The sequence below is a fragment of the Euprymna scolopes genome, chromosome 15, assembly GCF_053919585.1.
Source record: "Euprymna scolopes isolate OS-2025 chromosome 15, ASM5391958v1, whole genome shotgun sequence".
NCBI lineage: Eukaryota > Metazoa > Mollusca > Cephalopoda > Sepiida > Sepiolidae > Euprymna > Euprymna scolopes.
Window position 1 is genome coordinate 130,650,899 of NC_136496.1, and position 20,513 is coordinate 130,671,411.

Sequence of the window (20,513 nt, forward strand, 5' to 3'; positions counted from 1 at the left end):
AGCTGTCTGTATCGAGGCGGTGATTTTGATTGAAGGCGGCTACATTAAATAGATGTCAGTTCTACTGCATAATCAAGTTACCTGAATTGATTTTTTCAATAAAAGTTTTTAAATAAAGTTGTTGTGTTTTTTGATTTAGAGTGAAAATTTTATCGTTCCACCCTGTAGCATAAAGATTTATTGAGTAAAAGAAGGCGTGTCTTGTTTATCTTGCTGTAAAGCCGATGACAGAGCATTTGTTTACTATTAATGGCTTTTCCGTTTATATAAGAGAAACTGATTTTTATAAAAGCGTTTATGAATAGAGATTTTGTCTGTCAGTTTTAATTCTTTAAACGTAATAAATACATTGGTCGCTACCTATGAGAAATCAATGGTGAACGGCTGTTGCGAATTCATTTGCAAAGGATATCGAAAGATGGGGAGAGTACTAGAAGTCACTTAGACTCTAGGGAATATCTATTATTATTATTATTATTATTATTATTATTATTATTATTATTATTTATAATGATGATGATGAAGAAGAAGAAGAAACCGTGTAAAAATACCTTTAATTTGGCAGCTCTTTTTATTGTAATCACTTTCAGAATTAATTTTATTTCCTGCCAACATTTGGCGCTGGTGCTTTGCACTTTTTAGCCGAAGATTTTTCTGAATCTGTTGTAGATGATGCCTGAAAAAAAAAAAAAAGGTCAATCTTATTATTGGGTTAGGAAATAAGTTGTGGGCATTTTTTGTTGTTGTTGTTTTTTTAGAAAACCAAAACATCTGGCAAAAGTGTTACAGCAACAATTTTTTATTTCTGTTCTAATATTGTTTTTTAGAAGAGAGGATAGATCCAGACAAGGTATGAAACCACTTGGTGTGAGAAGCTATAAAAAACTGCCTCAAAGTCAAAAACTTGTCAATGATAAATGAACAGATCCCGACTCAGAAAACAGCAATTCTTCCCCCATGTCAGAAACGTCATGCATGGAATGTGAGAACTAAAGGACAAAATAAAGGAAGCGAGAGTTACAAAGTTACTGAAAGTAAACCCAATGTTTATTTTCTACTTTTCTTATCTTTATTCTTAATTAATTCTTAGACATTAATTAATAAATGATTGCTAATTTTATTTCTAATTAATTCTTAGATATTAATTAATAAATGATTGCTAATTTAATTTTAAATTAATTCTTAGACATTAATTATTAAATGATTGCTAATTTTATTTCTAATTAATTCTTAGATATTAATTAATAAATGATTGCTAATTTTATTTTTAATTAAATCTTAGACATTAATTAAAAAATGATTGCTAATTTTATTTTTAATTAATTCTTAGACATTAATTAATAAATGATTGCTAATTGTATTTTTAATTAATTCTTAGACATTAATTAATAAATGATTGCTAATTTTATTTTTAATTAAATCTTAGACATTAATTAATAAATGATTGCTAATTTTATTTTTAATTAAATCTTAGACATTAATTAATAAATGATTGCTAATTTTATTTTTAATTAATTCTTAGACATTAATTAATAAATGATTGCTAATTTTATTTTTAATTAAATCTTAGACATTAATTAATAAATGATTGCTAATTTTATTTTTAATTAAATCTTAGACATTAATTAATAAATGATTGCTAATTTTATTTTTAATTAAATCTTAGACATTTATTAATAAATGATTGCTAATTTTATTTTTAATTAATTCTTAGACATTAATTAATAAATGATTGCTAATTTATTTCTAATTAAATCTTAGACATTAATTAATAAATGATTGCTAATTTTATTTCTAATTAATTCTTAGACATTAATTAATAAATGATTGCTAATTTTATTTTTAATTAATTCTTAGACATTAATTAATAAATGATTGCTAATTTTTTTTTTATTAATTCTTAGACATTAATTAATAAATGATTGCTAATTTTATTTTTAATTAAATCTTAGACATTAATTAATAAATGATTGCTAATTTTATTTTTAATTAAATCTTAGACATTAATTAATAAATGATTGCTAATTTTATTTTTAATTAAATCTGAGACATTAATTAATAAATGATTGCTAATTTTATTTTTAATTAAATCTTAGACATTAATTAATAAATGATTGCTAATTTTATTTTTAATTAAATCTTAGACATTAATTAATAAATGATTGCTAATTTTATTTTTAATTAAATCTGAGACATTATTTAATAAATGATTGCTAATTTTATTTTTAATTAAATCTGAGACATTAATTAATAAATAATTGCTAATTTTATTTTTAATTAATTCTTAGACATTAATTAATAAATGATTGCTAATTTTATTTTTAATTAATTCTTAGACATTAATTAATAAATGATTGCTAATTTATTTCTAATTAATTCTTAGACATTAATTAATAAATGATTGCTAATTTTATTTCTAATTAATTCTTAGACATTAATTAATAAATGATTGCTAATTTTATTTTTAATTAATTCTTAGACATTAATTAATAAATGATTTCTAATTTTATTTTTTGAAACGAGATTTAAAAACCATTTTTAACGAGATTTTCTTTTTAATGCAAATTCTTTTTCTAATAAGATTTTGTTTCGACTTTAACGAGTAAAGCAAAAATTCCTCTGGCGACGAATGAACAAAACTAGTTTATAAATATTTTGTTTTAGATACGTTTTTTATGGTGTTTGGTTAAAAAATTAACATTGTTAACATTTTAGATACGTTTTTTATGGTGCTTGGTAAAAAAATTAACATTATTAAAATAAAAAGCATTTCAAAGTGAGAAATTAAACAAAAAATTAACACCTTAAACTGAAGACTTTTTTGTTTGTCAAAGTTTAAAATAATATTTTTTTCTAATTTTGACGTTGAAAAAAGATTTTCATGATAAAAAATATATTTTTATGGTGTTTATTTTATGTTTATAAAAGTAAAATACATTTTTTTTAATGTTTGATTAAAAAAAAATTATGAGAAAAATATTTTTATATTTATTTTTTATCAAAAAAATATATTTTGATGTTTATTTTATGTTTGTAAAAGTGAAATACATTTTTTTAATGTTTGATTAAAAAAAGATTTTTACGATAAAAATATTTTTATATTTATTTTTTATAAAAAACAATATATGTTCAAATAAAGACGTTTTAAAATATATCATTTACAATGTTTGTAAAAGTTTAAATAACGCTTTACATTTTTATAACACTTCTGACCATCCATACCGACTCGAGAGGCCCCGATCAAAATTGGAAACGCGCCTCTTCAGTTTAAACCACAAGAAGTTTATTTTGTTGTCCTTCCACATACAGTCTGATATTCTCAAATAGTTTCCCATTTTGTACTGGCAGGCGTAATGTTGCTTAACTTTCAATCTCTAATAGTTTCTTCGAAATGTTCCTACCTTTCTATTTGTTTCTTATACCAATCTTTTCCAAAATGATTTTCATCTTGACTGTGATGTAAGGTGGAAGTTTTTGTGCTGTTTGCCCTGAGAAAACAAAGCAAATATAAAAAGTTTGTATAAAATAAACAGGAATCCAAACTTTAAAAATTATATTCCTTAAACATGTAGTTTTCATGGAAATGTGAATTGGACTTTTCAGTTATGAAATACCAGATACCTTCAATAAGTTTCCAAACTTTTTTGTACAGGCATTTAAAATTGTCGTAGACTCTCGAAAATTCAGTATTTTATTGTTACACATTTTATAAGATGACTGACCAATTTTTATGATTTCAGGTTCAAATGAACAGCTAAAGCAGGAATTGGAATACACCCTACTAAAGCCGGATTGTCACAGCTGGTGAATTTCAAAAATGCAATTTGGACATGAGGACACAGACGAACGATATGCAATAAAATTCCGTTTTAAATTTGGAAAAATGCCACAGAAACGTATGGAATGCTTCAGACTGCTTTGGGACCATGTTGCATGAATCGAGCATCAGTTTTTGAGTGGCATAAGAGATTCAAGGAAGGCAGGGGGTCTGTGAGGGATGATGAGAGGTGTGGGAGGAGTAAGAAAGAACATCAGAGTTGATTGGTCAAAGAAAGAATTTCATGGATAAGGACCGTCATATGTCTATAGAGACAATAAGTTTGATGTCAGTGTGGGAACTGTACACACAATTGTTTGTGAGGAACTGAAGATGTGGAAGATTTGCATGAATGCACCAGTTCACAACTCCATCCTTGTCACAGATTATTTGACGAAGATGGGCATCAAGACAGTTCTTCACTCTCCCTATGGTCCAGATCTTGCTCCCTGTGATTTTTGGTTATTCCCTGAGCTCAAGGAAAACCTTAGAGACTATCGTTGTGAGACAATTGAGGAGATGAAAGAGGCTGTGACAAGTGTCATTGACACGCTCACACAAGAGGACTTCAATGAGTTTTCTGGAAGTTGTTGGAATGGTCCAACAAATGCATTGCAGCCGGAGGAGATTACTTCATAGCGGATGTCTGTACTATCAATAAAAGCGTCCATACAAAAAAGTCTGGAAACTTATTGAAGGCATCTTATAATGCATGATTCAATCTTAAATATACAATCACATATATCTAGCGTGACCCTCCAAAAAGCTTCTCCACAGATATGTCATCCATGGAATCTTTCACTTAACAGAGTTTTTTTTTATCAAGGACTTCCAGTCTGTGGAACACATTATGATTGATTTTGTCTTGAAATTTCCAAGATCCCATATTTGTGGGGTAGGAGGTCAATAGATTTTAGTTTTACTGGTTATTCAAAATCGATAATTATTCATCATTTAATCATTAGTGCAAGCAATTGAAAATTAAGATTAAAAAATAAAAGAATCGTTTTTAGAATTGGAAAATAGGGATAAATTTTTCTTACTTCGATACTGATTCCAATTAACAGTATTCTCAAACTAAATATGGTTACATTGGTTTATCCAGCTCCAAATTCTTTCAACGTTTCCACCACACAGACAATTTCTTTTTATATCATTTGCATCAGATTCTGTTTTATTCTGTAACCAATGTATCCTAATAACACCTCATGGTTTCTTGTCAACAAAGATGGCGAGGATGATAAATAAATGAATAAAATAAAGTGTATTTCTGTCTGATCGTTTATTATTTAAAAACTACTGAGTAGTTTGCAAATATATCTAGACTCAAGAAGTGTCATAGCTTATGGATGACATTTTTTGTAAGCATGCACGATGCTGTATGTTTAGTGGGTGCATAGATGCATGCTACAAAATGGCAGGCCTGCAACAGAAGAATATTTAGCTAAGAAGCGCTTTGAAATAATAGTGTCTTTTGGATATGAGGTTTAATGCTGTGATTGTGGGCCATTTGAGACTACAAAAATTATGATCATCCTAGATAATGGGGCCTTTAGTCAGTAAGTTTTTAAGTCCAGTAATAAAACGGCACGTGATTTTCAAATAGGCTTTGTGATCTACACGAAATGGCACCAAATTTTTTCTATATATACTAGCAGTTCAGCCCAGCTTTGCTCGGGCCCTATGTACTGTTTATAACTTTATGTGCATATGTATATACATATATATATATATATATATTAAAAAGTTTGATTCATGTCCAGGAAACCTACATCTAAAATTTCAAATGTTTAGCTAACTATTCAGTCAATTTTGGATCTAGAGACCACAAAGGTCAAATCTTTTGAACTTTGACCCCTTGGTAGCTAAATTTTCAGCCCCCCAAAAAAAACGATTAAAAAGCTTGTTCTATATTTGAATACACTTTATGTAAAATTTCAAATGTTTACACCAAAAATTGGCTGAGAGGTCAAATTTTTTAAAACTTTGACCTTAATTTTTGAACCCTTAACATGTATTGTTTTGGGATCAAATCAAGTTAAAAAGTTTGAGCCATATCCAAGGAACCTACATTTAAAATTTCAAGTGTTTAGACCCAAAAATGGCAGAGGAGTTTGGTAGAGTTTTAAAAGGTTAAATCGCTGAACTTTGACCTCTTGACAGCCAAATTTCTGGCCGAAAACCAATTAAAATTTTTTTCCCAAATTTCAATGCTCCTTATGTCAAACCTCGAGTCTGTAGACTGAAAATTGATAGAGTAATTTGGTAGGGAAATGTACACACACAGACACACACAGACAATTTCATTTTTATAGATATATACATTTCAGCAGGAGGAGAGTTCTGTTGGGTTTAAGTGGATCTCTGAGATAGATGGGCCTTTGGTTTCGATCTGATGTTAGTATTCAGTTAGAAGATATGTTTATCCTGATTTGCAAATCTGTCGTTTGGTGTATAAATCAAGTATAAAAAAATCGCTATTAGTTTTACACTTGAGTTGTGATTTTGTTTGAAAGGAAAATCCTCTTGGTTATGTAATGACTAAAACCACATGATTGACATTACGGCATGCTGGATTCCAAATAAGATAATGAGTGGACGCTCACGGCCTGTGCAGTGAATGCAGACATTCATTATCTTGATATTTCATAAAAAGACGTGAAAATCTTAAAATTGTGGGATCGGAATCAACCTTGATTTTCTGATGATGAAATCAAGTTCATGCTGAATTCTATGAACATGAAGGATGGGAGGACAGAAAGGCAGTAAGAGAGAGAAATAGCAGCCGTCTTTTTTTTTTTTTATCGGTTAGTTTCGTTTTATTTATTTCAAGCAGTGAATAAGAATTAAATTGTGAATCGATAGTGAAAAGCAAGGACAAATAGTTCTGAATATTTAAATGTACTTACTGATGAAATTTTGTTGGAGGTTCATCCAATCGAATTTGCACATCTGTTTGCTGATTATAAATTTTTAAAAATTATTAAATAAGAAAAAAAGTTTTATTAAAAAAAAAATTTTATCAAAAAATAAAATTTTTTATCAAAAAATTTTGATCAAAAAAGAAATTATTAACTTTCTGTTTGCTGATTCAAAATTTTTAAAAAAATTATCAAATAAAAAAAAGAAAAAATTTTTATCAAAGAAAAATTAAATTTTATCCAAAAAAAATTTTTTAATCAAAAAAGAAATTATTAACGTTTTATATAACAAGACAGAAAATAAAAAGAAAGGCAAATATAAAGCAGTAATTTTTAATACGGCAGCAAAATATTTGTTTTTATGAAAGTTTAGATGAGAACGGTAACTTAATAAATACAGGTCTAAAAAATAAATAAAAGTAGAAAAAGAAAATGATTAAATTTGATATGTTATAATAGATTAAAATAGACTAAATAATTATATATGTAAACCTGTTATTATAGATTAAAATAAACTAAATAATTATATAGTCAAATCTATTATAATAGGTTAAAATAGACTACATATATGCAATAACTAAATTAAGTGTAAAATATAACCTAGAGAGATATAAAGATAGTAAAGTGATGATTATATTTTCAAATAAACAAATATAATAACAAATGATAAAAATTAAAATATTACAATAAGTAATAAAAAGAAAATTTGATAAAAAAATAAAATTGAATAATGTGGTTATACATGAGTTCCTTCCCTTTGACTGATTTAATCGCTTGAATGATTTTTGAAAGTACAGTAATTAAAATAACAATGCTTTGTTTAGGATATGAGAAGGTGGGAAACTATAGATTTATCATATAATTTAAATACATAATTAGTTAAGGATAAGGATTTAAATATAATATAAAAAGGATCTAAATAATCAAAAATACAGTGATATTAAAAAAAAAAAATAAGAAAATAGAATATAACTAATGTGTTAATCGGTAGGTTTAAATAAAGAAATATACGAAATTGAGGCTAATCGAGAGGTTATTAATTAAATGGTAATTGTACAGTTTAATCAAGACATTAAAAAATGAAAATATCGAAAAAGGTTATATTTGTACCGTTTTGAACTGAAGATTTCCGAAAAAAAGAATTCACTTAATTTGATCGAGTAGTTTTTGTTTAACAGTGGAAAACACGTTTTTTATGAAAGCACGTTGAAGGCAGAAATCTTGGAATTTAAAAAATTTTTGTTTGGATTATAGAAACGCCACGGGGAGATAACTCCAGTTAAAGCGCCGACACTCCCTCCCCATCTTTAATAGTAGTCTTTCTTCCTAAAAATCGAACCTTTTGCTCGGTATCATAACAAATTGTTTTTTCACTGTAAAAAAAACTACTTGATGAAATTAAGTGAAATTTTTTTTTTCTGATAACTTCATTCCATAACAGATACGTACAATTTAAACTTTTTTTTCGGTATTTTCATTTTTTAATGTCTTGACTAAACTGTACAAGTACCAATTAAATGTATGGATACAAAAGTTTAGGAGATTTTATATTAAATTATTAAAACATATAGATCAATAGCAGTGTCAGAAATCGCCATTAAAAATGTGTGACAAAAACTTGAATAATTCGACCTCCTATCTTTCAAAGCTTATAACTACTTGAAAAATGTAATCAAACCCTAATTTTGTTTTCAATTAAAGGAGCAAAAACCAAATTTAAAAAAAAATAACAGGTGTAATAGCAAATTATGCAATATTTGTTTTTTTGAATCGGTTTTCTTTAAAAAAGATTTAAAGAAAATTCACGAATTTTAACTTACTTCGATAATATATATATATATATATATATATATATATATATATATACATTCCAAAAAATCACTTACCTATAAAAAATACTAATCAATGGGTACTTCCATTCTTCATTGTTAAGAATTTATCCATATTTATATTTTATATTCCATGTCCTTTTTGAATAAAATATTTTTTTTAAGCAAGGATATAAAAAAAAAACGCGACATCAGATGTTTTTCGTGGTTGAAATAAAGGGAGACAAATGTCTGCTTTTCTTCGAGTTGACATCTTCGGTCACTTTAAGCGCCAGAATTAATGTCTCTTTCTATTGTGTGCTGTAAACAAAAGTTAGTAAATATGGGCCACTGTAGTTGAAAAATGATCCCATTTCACTTATCAGTTTTTGCCGTTAAAAAAAACCCACTCTATCGATTTTAGATTTTTTTTTTATTCTCTTAAAGAAATACATGTGTTTTTGATTTAATATATTTTTGTATATTTTAATTCAACTATGAATTATTCACATCATCCAATTCATAGCGAATTATTCGGCTTTATCAAAATTACCGTATTTCACAGGCATCACAAATGTTAAGATTATATAAAAAAAAAATGAAAATTTTATCTGTTCAATATTTAGTAGAGATAAAGAGGTTAATTTAGTACGTAAGTTTGATGTAAATTACCACCAGGTGACATTTATAAGATCTGTTATAGATATTCTACAATACATAGTGTAAATTAGTTATAAGTTCACGGATATTTGTGAATGCAAGCCTCAATGGAGGAAGTGAATTGGCTTTGTTTGAGTGTACGTCAGGTTTGATCACATTTTTTGCTTGAGCTGTCATTTTATTTAATAATTTCAGTTTTATTGTGAGAGGTATTGGACAAATTGAATGTGCATAAAACCATTCGAACTTTTTGAGTTTTTACAAATGCCTTTCAGACTGAGAAATGCTGGCCAAACTTTCCAGCGGTTTATAGATGCAGTTCTACGCAGTTTGCCATTCATCTATGCGTACATCGACGATTTACTAGTAGCCATCCCATCAAAAAACAAACAGATTCAACACCTTCAACGATTGTTCCACAGACTGTTGGAATACGGCATCATAATCAACCCCAGTAAATGTGAGTTTGGAGTTTCCTCACTATCCTTCCTCGGTTATGTGATCGATTTGGATGGTATCCATCCCCTCCTGGACAAGGTTCGATCCATTGTCGTTTACCCACCTCCCATTTCGCTGCGTAAACTCCAGTAATTCCTTGGGTGATTAATTTCTACAGGTGTTTTGTGCCTCACTATGCTGAAATCGCACAACCTTTAACTGATTTACTCAGAAATAAAAAGAAGACAAATGAAAGGATTGAATGAATCTGAATCACGCTCTTTCACACAAGTAAAAAGACGCAAAAATGTTGGTTTTTACTCATGCAAATGCACCCTCGGCCTTATCAGTAGAAGCATCTGATATCGGCATCAGAGTGATCCTGCAGCATGTCATCGATAACATGTGGCAACCACCATCCTTCTTCTCCAGATGACTTCCGAACGCTGAGGCCAAATACAACACCTTTGGCAGAGAACTTCTAGCCACTTATTGTGCGGTCAAACAGTTCCGTTACATGTTAGAAGGCTCTGATTTCACCCTATATGCGGACCATAAGCCATTGTCTCACAAACATTCGCGCAGAGAAGCTTGCCATTAGGGCTATAATTTCTCGATTCACTTCGGATATCAAGTACATCAAAGTGAGAACATGGTCGCTGACACATTATCACACATGCACGTTGATGCCATTCAAACGACCAATAATATCGATCTACACCAGATCATAGTCTTATCTTCTTCTTATATGCCATTGTGGTGGTGGTAATCCCTGACATGACTTGAGATGTTTGGAGTTAAGTCAAAATGATGTTTATATGTGTGCTTACAGGTTTTGGCATCTGTTGAACACATATATAATAAAAAGTAATTCACTGTTTGAAACACTCGATAATAATTTAAGATTTCATGGTTAGAATAACGAAGACGAGTGTGAAATTGTTTTTAATAAATATTATTTATTAAAAATAAAATTGAAATATTTTTTTCCAATTTTCGAATAGAAAAAGAAGAAAAAAAAACAATAAAACAAAAAACAATAAAAAAAACAATAAAACAAAAACAATAAAACAAAAAACAATAAAAAACAATAAAACAAAAAACAATTAAAAAAAAACAATAATAAAAAACAATAAAAAACAATAATAAAAACAATAAAAAACAATAAAAAACAATAAAACAAAAAAATAAAAAACACTAAAACAAAAACACTAAAACAAAAAACAATAAAACATAAAACAAAAAACAAATTGTCCGGAAGATTAATATTCTATTATTCGAAAATTGGAAAAGAGAAGAAAAAATTCAATTTTATTTTTAATAAATAGAAATATTTATAAAAAACAATTTCACACTCGTCTGATCTTTCTAACCATTAAATCTTAGATCTTGGCATTATTTTTCATAAGAAACACAGATATGTGTTAGATATTGGGTGAATAAGAACACCAGTATATGAAATGGTTAGCTGAGAATAACGGTCAAAATTAAAGATCAACAAGGAACAACTTGATGAACCGAAAGTGAGTATTGCTAAATTGTAATAATTAATAGAAACGGATTATATGTCAAACGACTCAAAGAGAGAGTGGAAGAAAAGACAGTCTGTTTGTGAGCCTTGTGAGAATGCAGACGATGGACATGTATAATGATAAAGAATAACAAAATACGGTAAAATAGAAATCTGTCTCATCCTCACCACTCAGTGATTTGGAATAAAGATCAAGTCAAATAAAATTCCTTTATCTTCCACCAGCTTTGCTTCAACTTAATCGGTTCAAAGTGGCAATAAGGAGTTTTAATTTCAGGATGGAAAGCCGTGTCTGAAAGGAACACATACAAGGGGACTATGCAGCTACCAAGATATGAATTAGGGATGAAATGATTCCAGTATTTTTCTGATTCCAATACAATCACTTACTCTGTTCTGAATTCCAGATTATAATACAACTAGTTTTTTTTTTTTTAGAACTACAAACTTATTATTTGCTGGTATGATTTAGATTAATTTTCATGAATGTTAATTTTACAGCCAAAATTTATCTTATAAAAACGTGTATTTCTAGAGGGAATGATGCTTAAACAGCTTTCCCTTGCGGATATTTTAACGATTTTACTCAGAATTAGTTTTCAAGTTTTACTTTATTTTTAGTATTTTTGTAGACGTATGATTTATAAGATAAAATTAGAATAAAATTAGAATTGCATTTCAACTATGAATTATTCACATCATCCAATTCATAGCGAATTATTCTGCTTTATCAAAATTACCGTATTTCACAGGCATCACTAATGTTAAGATTATAAAAAAAAAAAATGAAAACTTTATCTGTTCAATATTTAGTAGAGAAAATGAGGTCAATTTAGTACGTAAGTTTGATGTAAATTACCACCAGGTGACATTTATAAGATCTGTTATAGATATTCTACAATACATAGTGTAAATTAGTTATAAGTTCACGGATATTTGTGAATGCAAGCCTCAATGGAGGAAGTGAATTGGCTTTGTTTGAGTGTACGTCAGGTTTGATCACATTTTTTGCTTGAGCTGTCATTTTATTTAATAATTTCAGTTTTATTGTGAGAGGTATTGGACAAATTGAATGTGCATAAAACCAAACACGCAACACAAGAAAACCATCAGACGACTCTTCATTCACAGGATTGTGGTCTCTGTCCAAACTCTTCAATAAATGCATTACGGAATCTTGCTTTCCTAATTGCTGAAAAATTGCTTCTGTGGTACCAGTTTACAAGAATTCTAGTGAAAGAACTGAGCCACTAAATTATCGCCCCATTAGATTCCTCCCTTTCTCCGCTAAAATGTTTGAGTCTTTAATTAATCAAGCACTAGTCCACCGCTTTATAGACAATAAAATTCTTCATAACCGACAATATGAATTTAGGCAAGCTCGTTCTACTACAGATATCCTGACTGTAATCTCTGAACGTATATACCACGCATTGCATAAGGCAGGGGAGTCTAGAGCAGTAGCCCTAAATATACCTAAGGCCTTTGACAGGGTATGGCAATTAAATCATATGGTATTACTGAATGAATGCTAAACACAATCAAATCTTTCTTAAGAGAAAAGAAAAGGAAAAATCAAGGTTGTCCTCAATGGTAGTACATGAAAACAATATGATATAAACGTGGGGGTGCCCCAGGGGTCGATCCTTGGGCTTTTATGATTCTTTGAATTCATAAATAATCTCACTGGTAAAATTGTCTCTGAAATGGATATATTTGTTGATGACACCACACTCTATAACAGATTCTAGGGGGAAACAAATGAACACATAACTAAGGAAATGGCGGAATACCTAGAGGAAAAGCTCCAGTCTGTAATGGAATTGCACAAAAGTGGATGACATTTAATGCTGCCAAGACTAAGCTTCTTTTATTTAATAATTACAAGAAATCTTCTCAACCACTGATAGCCATGGCTAATGATACACTATCTGAAAGCTCTCCCTTCAAACCCCTTGGCTTCACATTCACAGGCAACATAAATTTAAACAAATACATCGAGGGCATTGCCAAGACTGCTGCAAAGAAGGTGGGCTCTTTTATTTTACTAGAAAATTACTTATGCCTTATTTTGTACCTCTACAAGATCACCATTCGCCCATGGAGTATTATTGTCACATTTGAGCTGGTGCATCTGCCACTAGTCTCTCATTCCTGGAGAGAGTCGCCAACTTATTAAGTCCTGCACTATCAACCAAACTCCAACCTCTGTCCCATAGATGAAATGGTCATCTCTTTGCCTATTTTACAAGTATTTTAATAGAAAGTGTACCAACGAACTTCAAGCACTTGTACCACATCAACATACATTCCCCTTGACTAACCCAACAAGCAGCAAAATTCCACCCTATATTGCTTCACGAGAGTAGAGAGAACCCCCCCCCCAAAAAAAAAGAAATATAAATATGTATATATATATTTATAGTACACCTGGCAGCACGGTTCTCAACTAGTTTGTCCATGCAATCCCAAGCACCTCCAATGATTTGACATGACACGATCCCAAACAATATCATCAAATTCACACGCCACAACACAACTATGAACACAGGAACACAAAGCAACCTTTTTCAACTTCCCCCGAATGACTTATCGGCTTGTTTTTTTATAGCTGTTACTCAATTTGTCACTGTGGGTAGGATGAATGTAACCCATTGGTAGACTTCTTATTTGTAATCGAAAGGTGTCAGGTTTTCTTTTCGTCGCAGGTAGGCCCGACTCGTACACTGGCACACAATTCTTGTGCACTTCCACATCACACCCTACACTTTAGAAATCTCTAAATAGCAGAAAGGCTTTTACACTAATAGTTTCTTCCCTCGAACTGCTAGTATTTGAAATCCCCCCCAGATCCCTGCTCCCCTGACTGTACTGTCATGCAGAAGTTCAAGTGTAATGTAAACAGACATCTTGTTGCTTAACTCCCTACATAGTATCCCTGCAAATTTTGTCCCAAATAGTAGCCACTTACATGCAAGTGGCACTGTGCTTGTTTTATGTGAGAGAGCAGTAATATATATATATATATATATATATATATACCATGGATCTAACTTAATAACTTAATCTGATCCAAAAACAATAAATGTTACGGGGTAATAATATATAAGTGAACGTGTCTGTATGTGTGTGAGTCTGTGTGTGTGTGTGTGTTTGTGTACATTTCCCTACGCAATAACTCTGTCAATTTTTAGTCTACAGACTCGAAATTTGATATATAGGGTACTGAGATTTGGGAAAATCGATATGATCGGTTTTCGGCGATTAAGGGGTTAAAGTTCAACGATTTGACCATTGAGAACTCTACCAAACTCCTCCAACAATTTTGGGTCTACATACTTGAAATTTTAGATATATGTTCCTTGGACATGGATCTAACTTAACAATAAATTTTAAGGGTCACAATAGGGGTCAAAGTTAAAAAAAATTGACCTCTGCGGTCTCTTCCAAATTACTCAGACAATTTCTGGTCTAAATATTTGAAATTTTACATAAAGGGTATTCAGAGATAGGGCAAGCTTTTTAATCGGTTTGGGTCGAAAACTTTTAGTTACCAATGTATAAATGTATGTATGTATGTACGTTTGCATGTCTGCCTTAAACTTTCAATAGAGGTGACGGATTTTACCAAGATCAGTATCGTTTTAAAGTTCGATCTTTCATACGACAAATATCGAAAAATTGGCTAAAAACATTAATATCTTCCCCTTTGACTAGGCACTTTTTTACAAGGGGGAGGGGGTACTTTTTCGCCGATATTTTTGAAAGTTATCCTCTCCTTTAGATTGTCTAACCTTACTTTGAAAAAATGTCGCTTCCGGTTTGGTGGTGGTCCTAACAGCATAAACGTTAGGTTTTACCCTGTTCTTTTCCTCCTGTGCAGTACGGGTTCGAGCCTGCCTTCCTACTACCACTTTTTTTTTTTTTTTTTGCTCAACATACACATCCAAACACTCGGGAAATGCTGGGTGGGCGCCCATGCTAGTATTGATATATTTATGATTTTAATGCCATACTTAGCAATATCGCCTCTGCCTCCGCAGAATCTGTTTTGTGAGCCCCTCTACCTGCAAAATCCAACTTGTGTCCAAACCAACTGAACACACAATAAATGGTGCTTTAAACAAAATAACTCCCGGAACACAGATATTTCGTGATAATAAAAAAAAATCGCAAGAAATCGTAGAATAGATGCTTTGAAATTATACATTACGGATGTTTTCGAAATTTTGAGGTAATTTTTTTTATTTTTTTTTGTATTTCCTAACTATTTTAAACCCAAAGTATTTTGCTACAGAAAGTTTCATATATTGACAACAATTAGACTTTAGCAGTTTATTTGAAAAATGGAGAGGGAGTGTTAGAAAGTGTTTGTATAGAGTGGGGGTGGGGGGTAGAAAAATGAATTAAATCAAAACAACAACAACAACAACAACAACAACAACAACAGTAGTGACGTAATGTTGCTAAAAGTAACCAAATCATTTAAAAATGTCTCGATGTAGGAGAAAGTTATTAAGTGATGAAGGCCCTTTACACCGCCATTAAGATACTTAACTTAATATCTTAGAAAGAAAATGCGTGAATTTTTCTTTTTTATTTCGATGCAACTTTTGATGCTAGTCTGAACTTACTCCCAAATAAGGACATTGTCTGATTAAAATATTTTACTTCGAAGATAATTCTTTTTGCACTGCAACCTTTTGTAACTGGTTCGTTGAATAATGTGATGATTTCACGAATCTCTTAACAATGACGAAAACAAATGTCACGATCTAATGTATCAGTATTGGGAAAGCAGAAAACGAAACAGAGAAGAAAACTACGCAATACATTTTTGTTGATTCAAATAAACATAATTTCGTTCTTTATTAAAGGAAAACATGGAAATCACTTGAATGGTAAATAATGAAAAGGCAAACAGGTTTTTTAGGTGTTAGGGTTAGTTTGTATTCGCAGATAAAAGTATTTTATGTATATTATATGTTAATTTGTATTTGTGTGTTGTGTAATGTAATGTAATGTGTGTGAGCACTTAAATCAACAGTTCATGAAATATTTAAAAAGTCTGTGAATATTTTTCAAAAATGTGAATATGTAAAAAAACAAAACAAAAAAAACAGTCTTTCAATGAAAATTCTTTAAAAATGGTATTAAAACAGGTTTTCAATCACACACAAAAAATGTTGAAACAACAAATGCAATCGGAAGAAAACATTTGTCGGATTCGAATAACAGATTTTTACGAAAATGGAAATGAAGAAAATTTGTGCCCCTGCCAAACTTATAATTAAATTTTCACTTTTCTGGCTTTCTTTGTGGCAATCGGTTGCACTAAATTCTGTGTGTCAATTTCTCGGCTTAGTTTGTGTTCAATGCTTATAAGAGATAAGCCAGTTAATCTTTTCCGAGACATGGAGTTTTAAAGAAAGTTTTTTAATTAGTTTTAATTTATAGAAACTGCACTCACAGGAGGAAATATGATTACAATTGTGAGTGCAACAGCTGCGTTTGGATATAAATCGACGTGCATTTCGTTATATAATTCACACATTCAATAGCGGACAATTGAATGCACTTCTTATTGTCCGTGGGGTTGACAAAATTGATAATCTTTCAAGTTTCTCACAGTCAATATCTCAGACACGGTTTTGCCAAAAAAAGCAGCAGAGAATGACGAGATTGTTGCAGCTTTCAGGTTACTTGCACCACAAAAATAAATAAATAAAATAAAAAATACTTTGATTTGAAATCCTTCATGTTTTCAAACTGTTCATGAAAACTTTTTGAAGCATGAATAGAAAAACGCTTCTTCCAATTATCTTCCAATTCGTATCTGAAGAGACATGTTTTCTTTCTTCTTGGCTCAGGATGAGCATGGTCCATTTCAAGCTCATTAACTAATTCTCTTGCTTTGACTTCAACAACTGCAAGTCTTTCATGTTTGTGAACTGTGAAACAAATGACATGCCAGCCTCGATGTGAGAAATCTGGTTATTAATACATTTTGAAAGATTGTAGTGCTTTACTTATAAAGTTTATTTAAAACAAGTTATATCAGATAATCAAACAAGGAAAGAAATACCAGCACGTGATTTCAACATCTTGCTGATAATAAATCCATATCAAGTGTGTAATATTATTATGCTATAATATTTTGATGCAAAAATTTGCTAATAATTTTGTTTCATATTGACTTAGCAAGAAAGTCGGTAAGTTCGTTCTGAATGCAGTTGCTGAGAAACCTAGAACCAAGAACGATAAAAAAAAAAAAAAAATTTCTTGTCTTTTTCTCTCTTACTTTCCCTCTCTGTCCTGCTCCAACAAAGTCTACCGACCTGCTCCACAAATCCCAAAACCTCAACATGAAAAATCTCAAAAAAAAAAACACGAATAAACCTAGAACCCCATCCTCTAATGTAGACCCCTACTACCAGGACTCCTTCTCCAACATCAGGGGTCTACGTTCCAACCTTCCAGAGAATGAAACACAATTACAGGAGACGAAACCAGACAAATTTTTTCTAAGTGAAACTAGCATAGGGCCAACCACTTCCCTGGACGAATTCATAATTAAAGGATACTCATCTAAATCTGACCCCCAAGATCGCCATGGGCATGGAATATGTACCTACATCAAAGATGGCTTTCCATGGGGTAGGGATATCTCCAGAGAAGACCCTAATTTACCTTATATGTGCTTCCGGGTTGCACTAGCTTACACCACTGCATTTATATTTGCCCTCTATCGCCCCTACAACAGTGGGGTTACTATCTTTAAGAGCATATCTGAGAAAATTGATCACATCCTGTCTGCTCATCCTTCAATGTCCATAATGTGGAATGGCTGACCCACTCAAATAAATGATGAGGGGAGGTTCTGTCATGATTTTGCCATTGCCTATGACCTCACTCAGATTGTTCAGAAACCCACCCGTGTGGCCGATACTACCGGTCAATATGCAAGCCTTCTAGACCATTTCCTCACAACTTCCCCTGAGCTATGTTCATGTTCCGTTCTATCTCCTCTGGGATCCTCCGACCACTCTGTTGTAGCAGTTAAGATAAAAATTAAATGTAATAAGTCTTCAGACGTACCTCTCCACCGTACTGTATATCGATACTCTATGGCTGACTGGGATAGCTTCCGTACATTCATATCTGACCTACCTCTTCATTCCATGTTTAAAAAGGATGTGTCCTCTATAGTATCAGACCTGACCGAATGGTTAATTGTAGGAATAGACCGATTCATACAATCCAAAAAATTCCAACATAAACCTAACAGCCAGCCATGGTTCTCCCCCGAATGTGCTGCTGCCATCGTGCACAGAAATCACTTTTTCCATAGCTACCAACGTAATAGATGTACTGAGACTAAAGCTGCTTTCAGGACTGCCAGCAACCACTGTAAAAGAGTAATAAAAATGCAAGAGAGCTATATGCTCCAAAGTAGCTGAGCAGTGGCTTGGTTCCCACTAGTTCTGGCAAATAGCAAACAGGATCTTGAAAAGAAGTGTGCGTTCTATTCCAACTATCATCAATGAACCTGAGGTCATCTCGTCAACATCAGACAAGGCCAGACTATTTGCCAAGAACTTTGCAGCAAATTCTACCCTATGCGACAAAGGCCATCAACTCCCCATATTTCCTCTTATCACAGACAACATGCTATGCAACATACAAATATCTGTGCGTGAGGTCGGCAAGCTAATCAAGAACCTTGATTCCAGTAAAGCTACTGGCCCTGACAGCATTTCAGTTATAGTGCTGAAAAAGCTCCAACCAGAACTTGCCCCCATACTTACAAAACTAAGGAGAAGTGGTTTCCAACACTCTGGAAAACCTTATCAGTATTTAAGAATTCAGATGAAAAGTCATCTCCCTCTCAGTATAGACCAATAAGTCTCCTATGTGTCATGAGTAAGTTGTTGGGATCCATATTAAATAGAGAAGTAGTCAACCATCTCAACAGAAACAACCTTCTTAGTGACATGCAATATGATTTCTGCTCTGCAAGATCTACAGTAGATGTTCTAACGGTTATATCTCATAGAATTAGTGAATCTCTTGACAAAGGTTTCCTTTCCAGGGCAATTGCTCTTGACATATTGAAGGCATTCGATAAGGTATGGCATAAGGGCCTACTTCACAAGATTTCCAGCTACGGTATTACTGGAAATGTTTTCTCAATCATTAAATCATTTCTCTCCGATAGGTTCATAAGAGTAGTGGTTGATAGACAGAAATCAGAGGCTCACAGTATTAATGCTGGAGTCCCTCAGGGGTCTATCCTGGGCCCAACTCTCTTCCTGATCTACATCAATGATCTCCCAAAACACATACTTAAATAATTTGTTGACATCTATGCTGATGACACGACCATCTATGGCAATACATCAAAGGGCGTAAATGACAAAGTTCTCTCTGATTCTCTCTCCTCTGATCTTGAGCGTGTGGTACAGTGGGGAAAGAGGTGGCTGGTCACCTTTAATGCATCTAAAACCAAGCTTCTATCTTTACATCACCAATGCTCTGATCCCCATCTGGTATCAATTAAAATGGATGGCTCTCATCTTGGGGAGGCTCCATGTTTTGACAAGCTTCTGGGTTTGACCTTTACTCTTGATCTGAAATGGAACACGTACATCAGGTCTGTTGCCAAGGACGCTGGGAAAATGGCGGGATCCTTCTACCGCTCCAGAAGATATCTCACTACTGATGCAATTCTCTATCTATATAAAAGCCAAGTACGTCCAAGGATGGAGTACTGCTGCCACATCTGGGCAGGAGCTGCTAAAAACAGCCTATCCTGCCTTGACAGAGTACAAAATAGACTTTGTGGTTTAGTGGGGGATGCTCTTTTCTCTTCCCTGCAGCCTCTCTCCCACAGAAGAGACGTTGCGAGCCTGTCTTTGTTTTATCATTATTTCTATGGCAAGTGCTCGTCTGAGCTCCAATCTCTCGTCTCCCCTCGCCAATCTTTCACGAGAAACACCCGTCTGGCTGAAACTACTATCAATAATTTTCCCCACTCTTTATCTTTGCCTAAATCTAAATGTAGATTCCATGAGCAGAGCTTCTTTCTCAGAAGTGCACGATTGTGGAACTCTCTTCCGTTTGCCTGTTTCCCACCTGACTACAACTTGGATGTCTTCAAATCCAACATAAACAAATTCCTGACAAACCGTCCCCTTAAGTAAGACACTCTATCAAATCTCCAATAGTAATGATTACTACAATACTATCTCATTGATTACTGTACACACAATAACCCTTATCCCTGAGTGGCCTCCGGGCCTTGATAAGTGGTGACCTCCATGTAAAAAGAAAAAAAA

General features: G+C 32.0%; 1 protein-coding gene across 1 annotated transcript in view; it reads right to left on the reverse strand.

Moving 5' to 3' along the window:
- The window catches only part of LOC145294148 (uncharacterized), a 273,376-nt gene that overhangs the window by 14,473 nt on the left and 238,390 nt on the right, over positions 1 to 20,513 (reverse strand). Inside the window, exons 30-32 of the mRNA XM_080141253.1 lie at positions 6,727 to 6,776; positions 3,402 to 3,488; positions 552 to 676 (exon numbers count right to left, since the gene is read on the reverse strand). Coding sequence (XP_079997379.1) covers positions 552 to 676; positions 3,402 to 3,488; positions 6,727 to 6,776 — 262 coding nt within the window. The remainder of the gene's footprint in view (positions 1 to 551; positions 677 to 3,401; positions 3,489 to 6,726; positions 6,777 to 20,513) is intronic.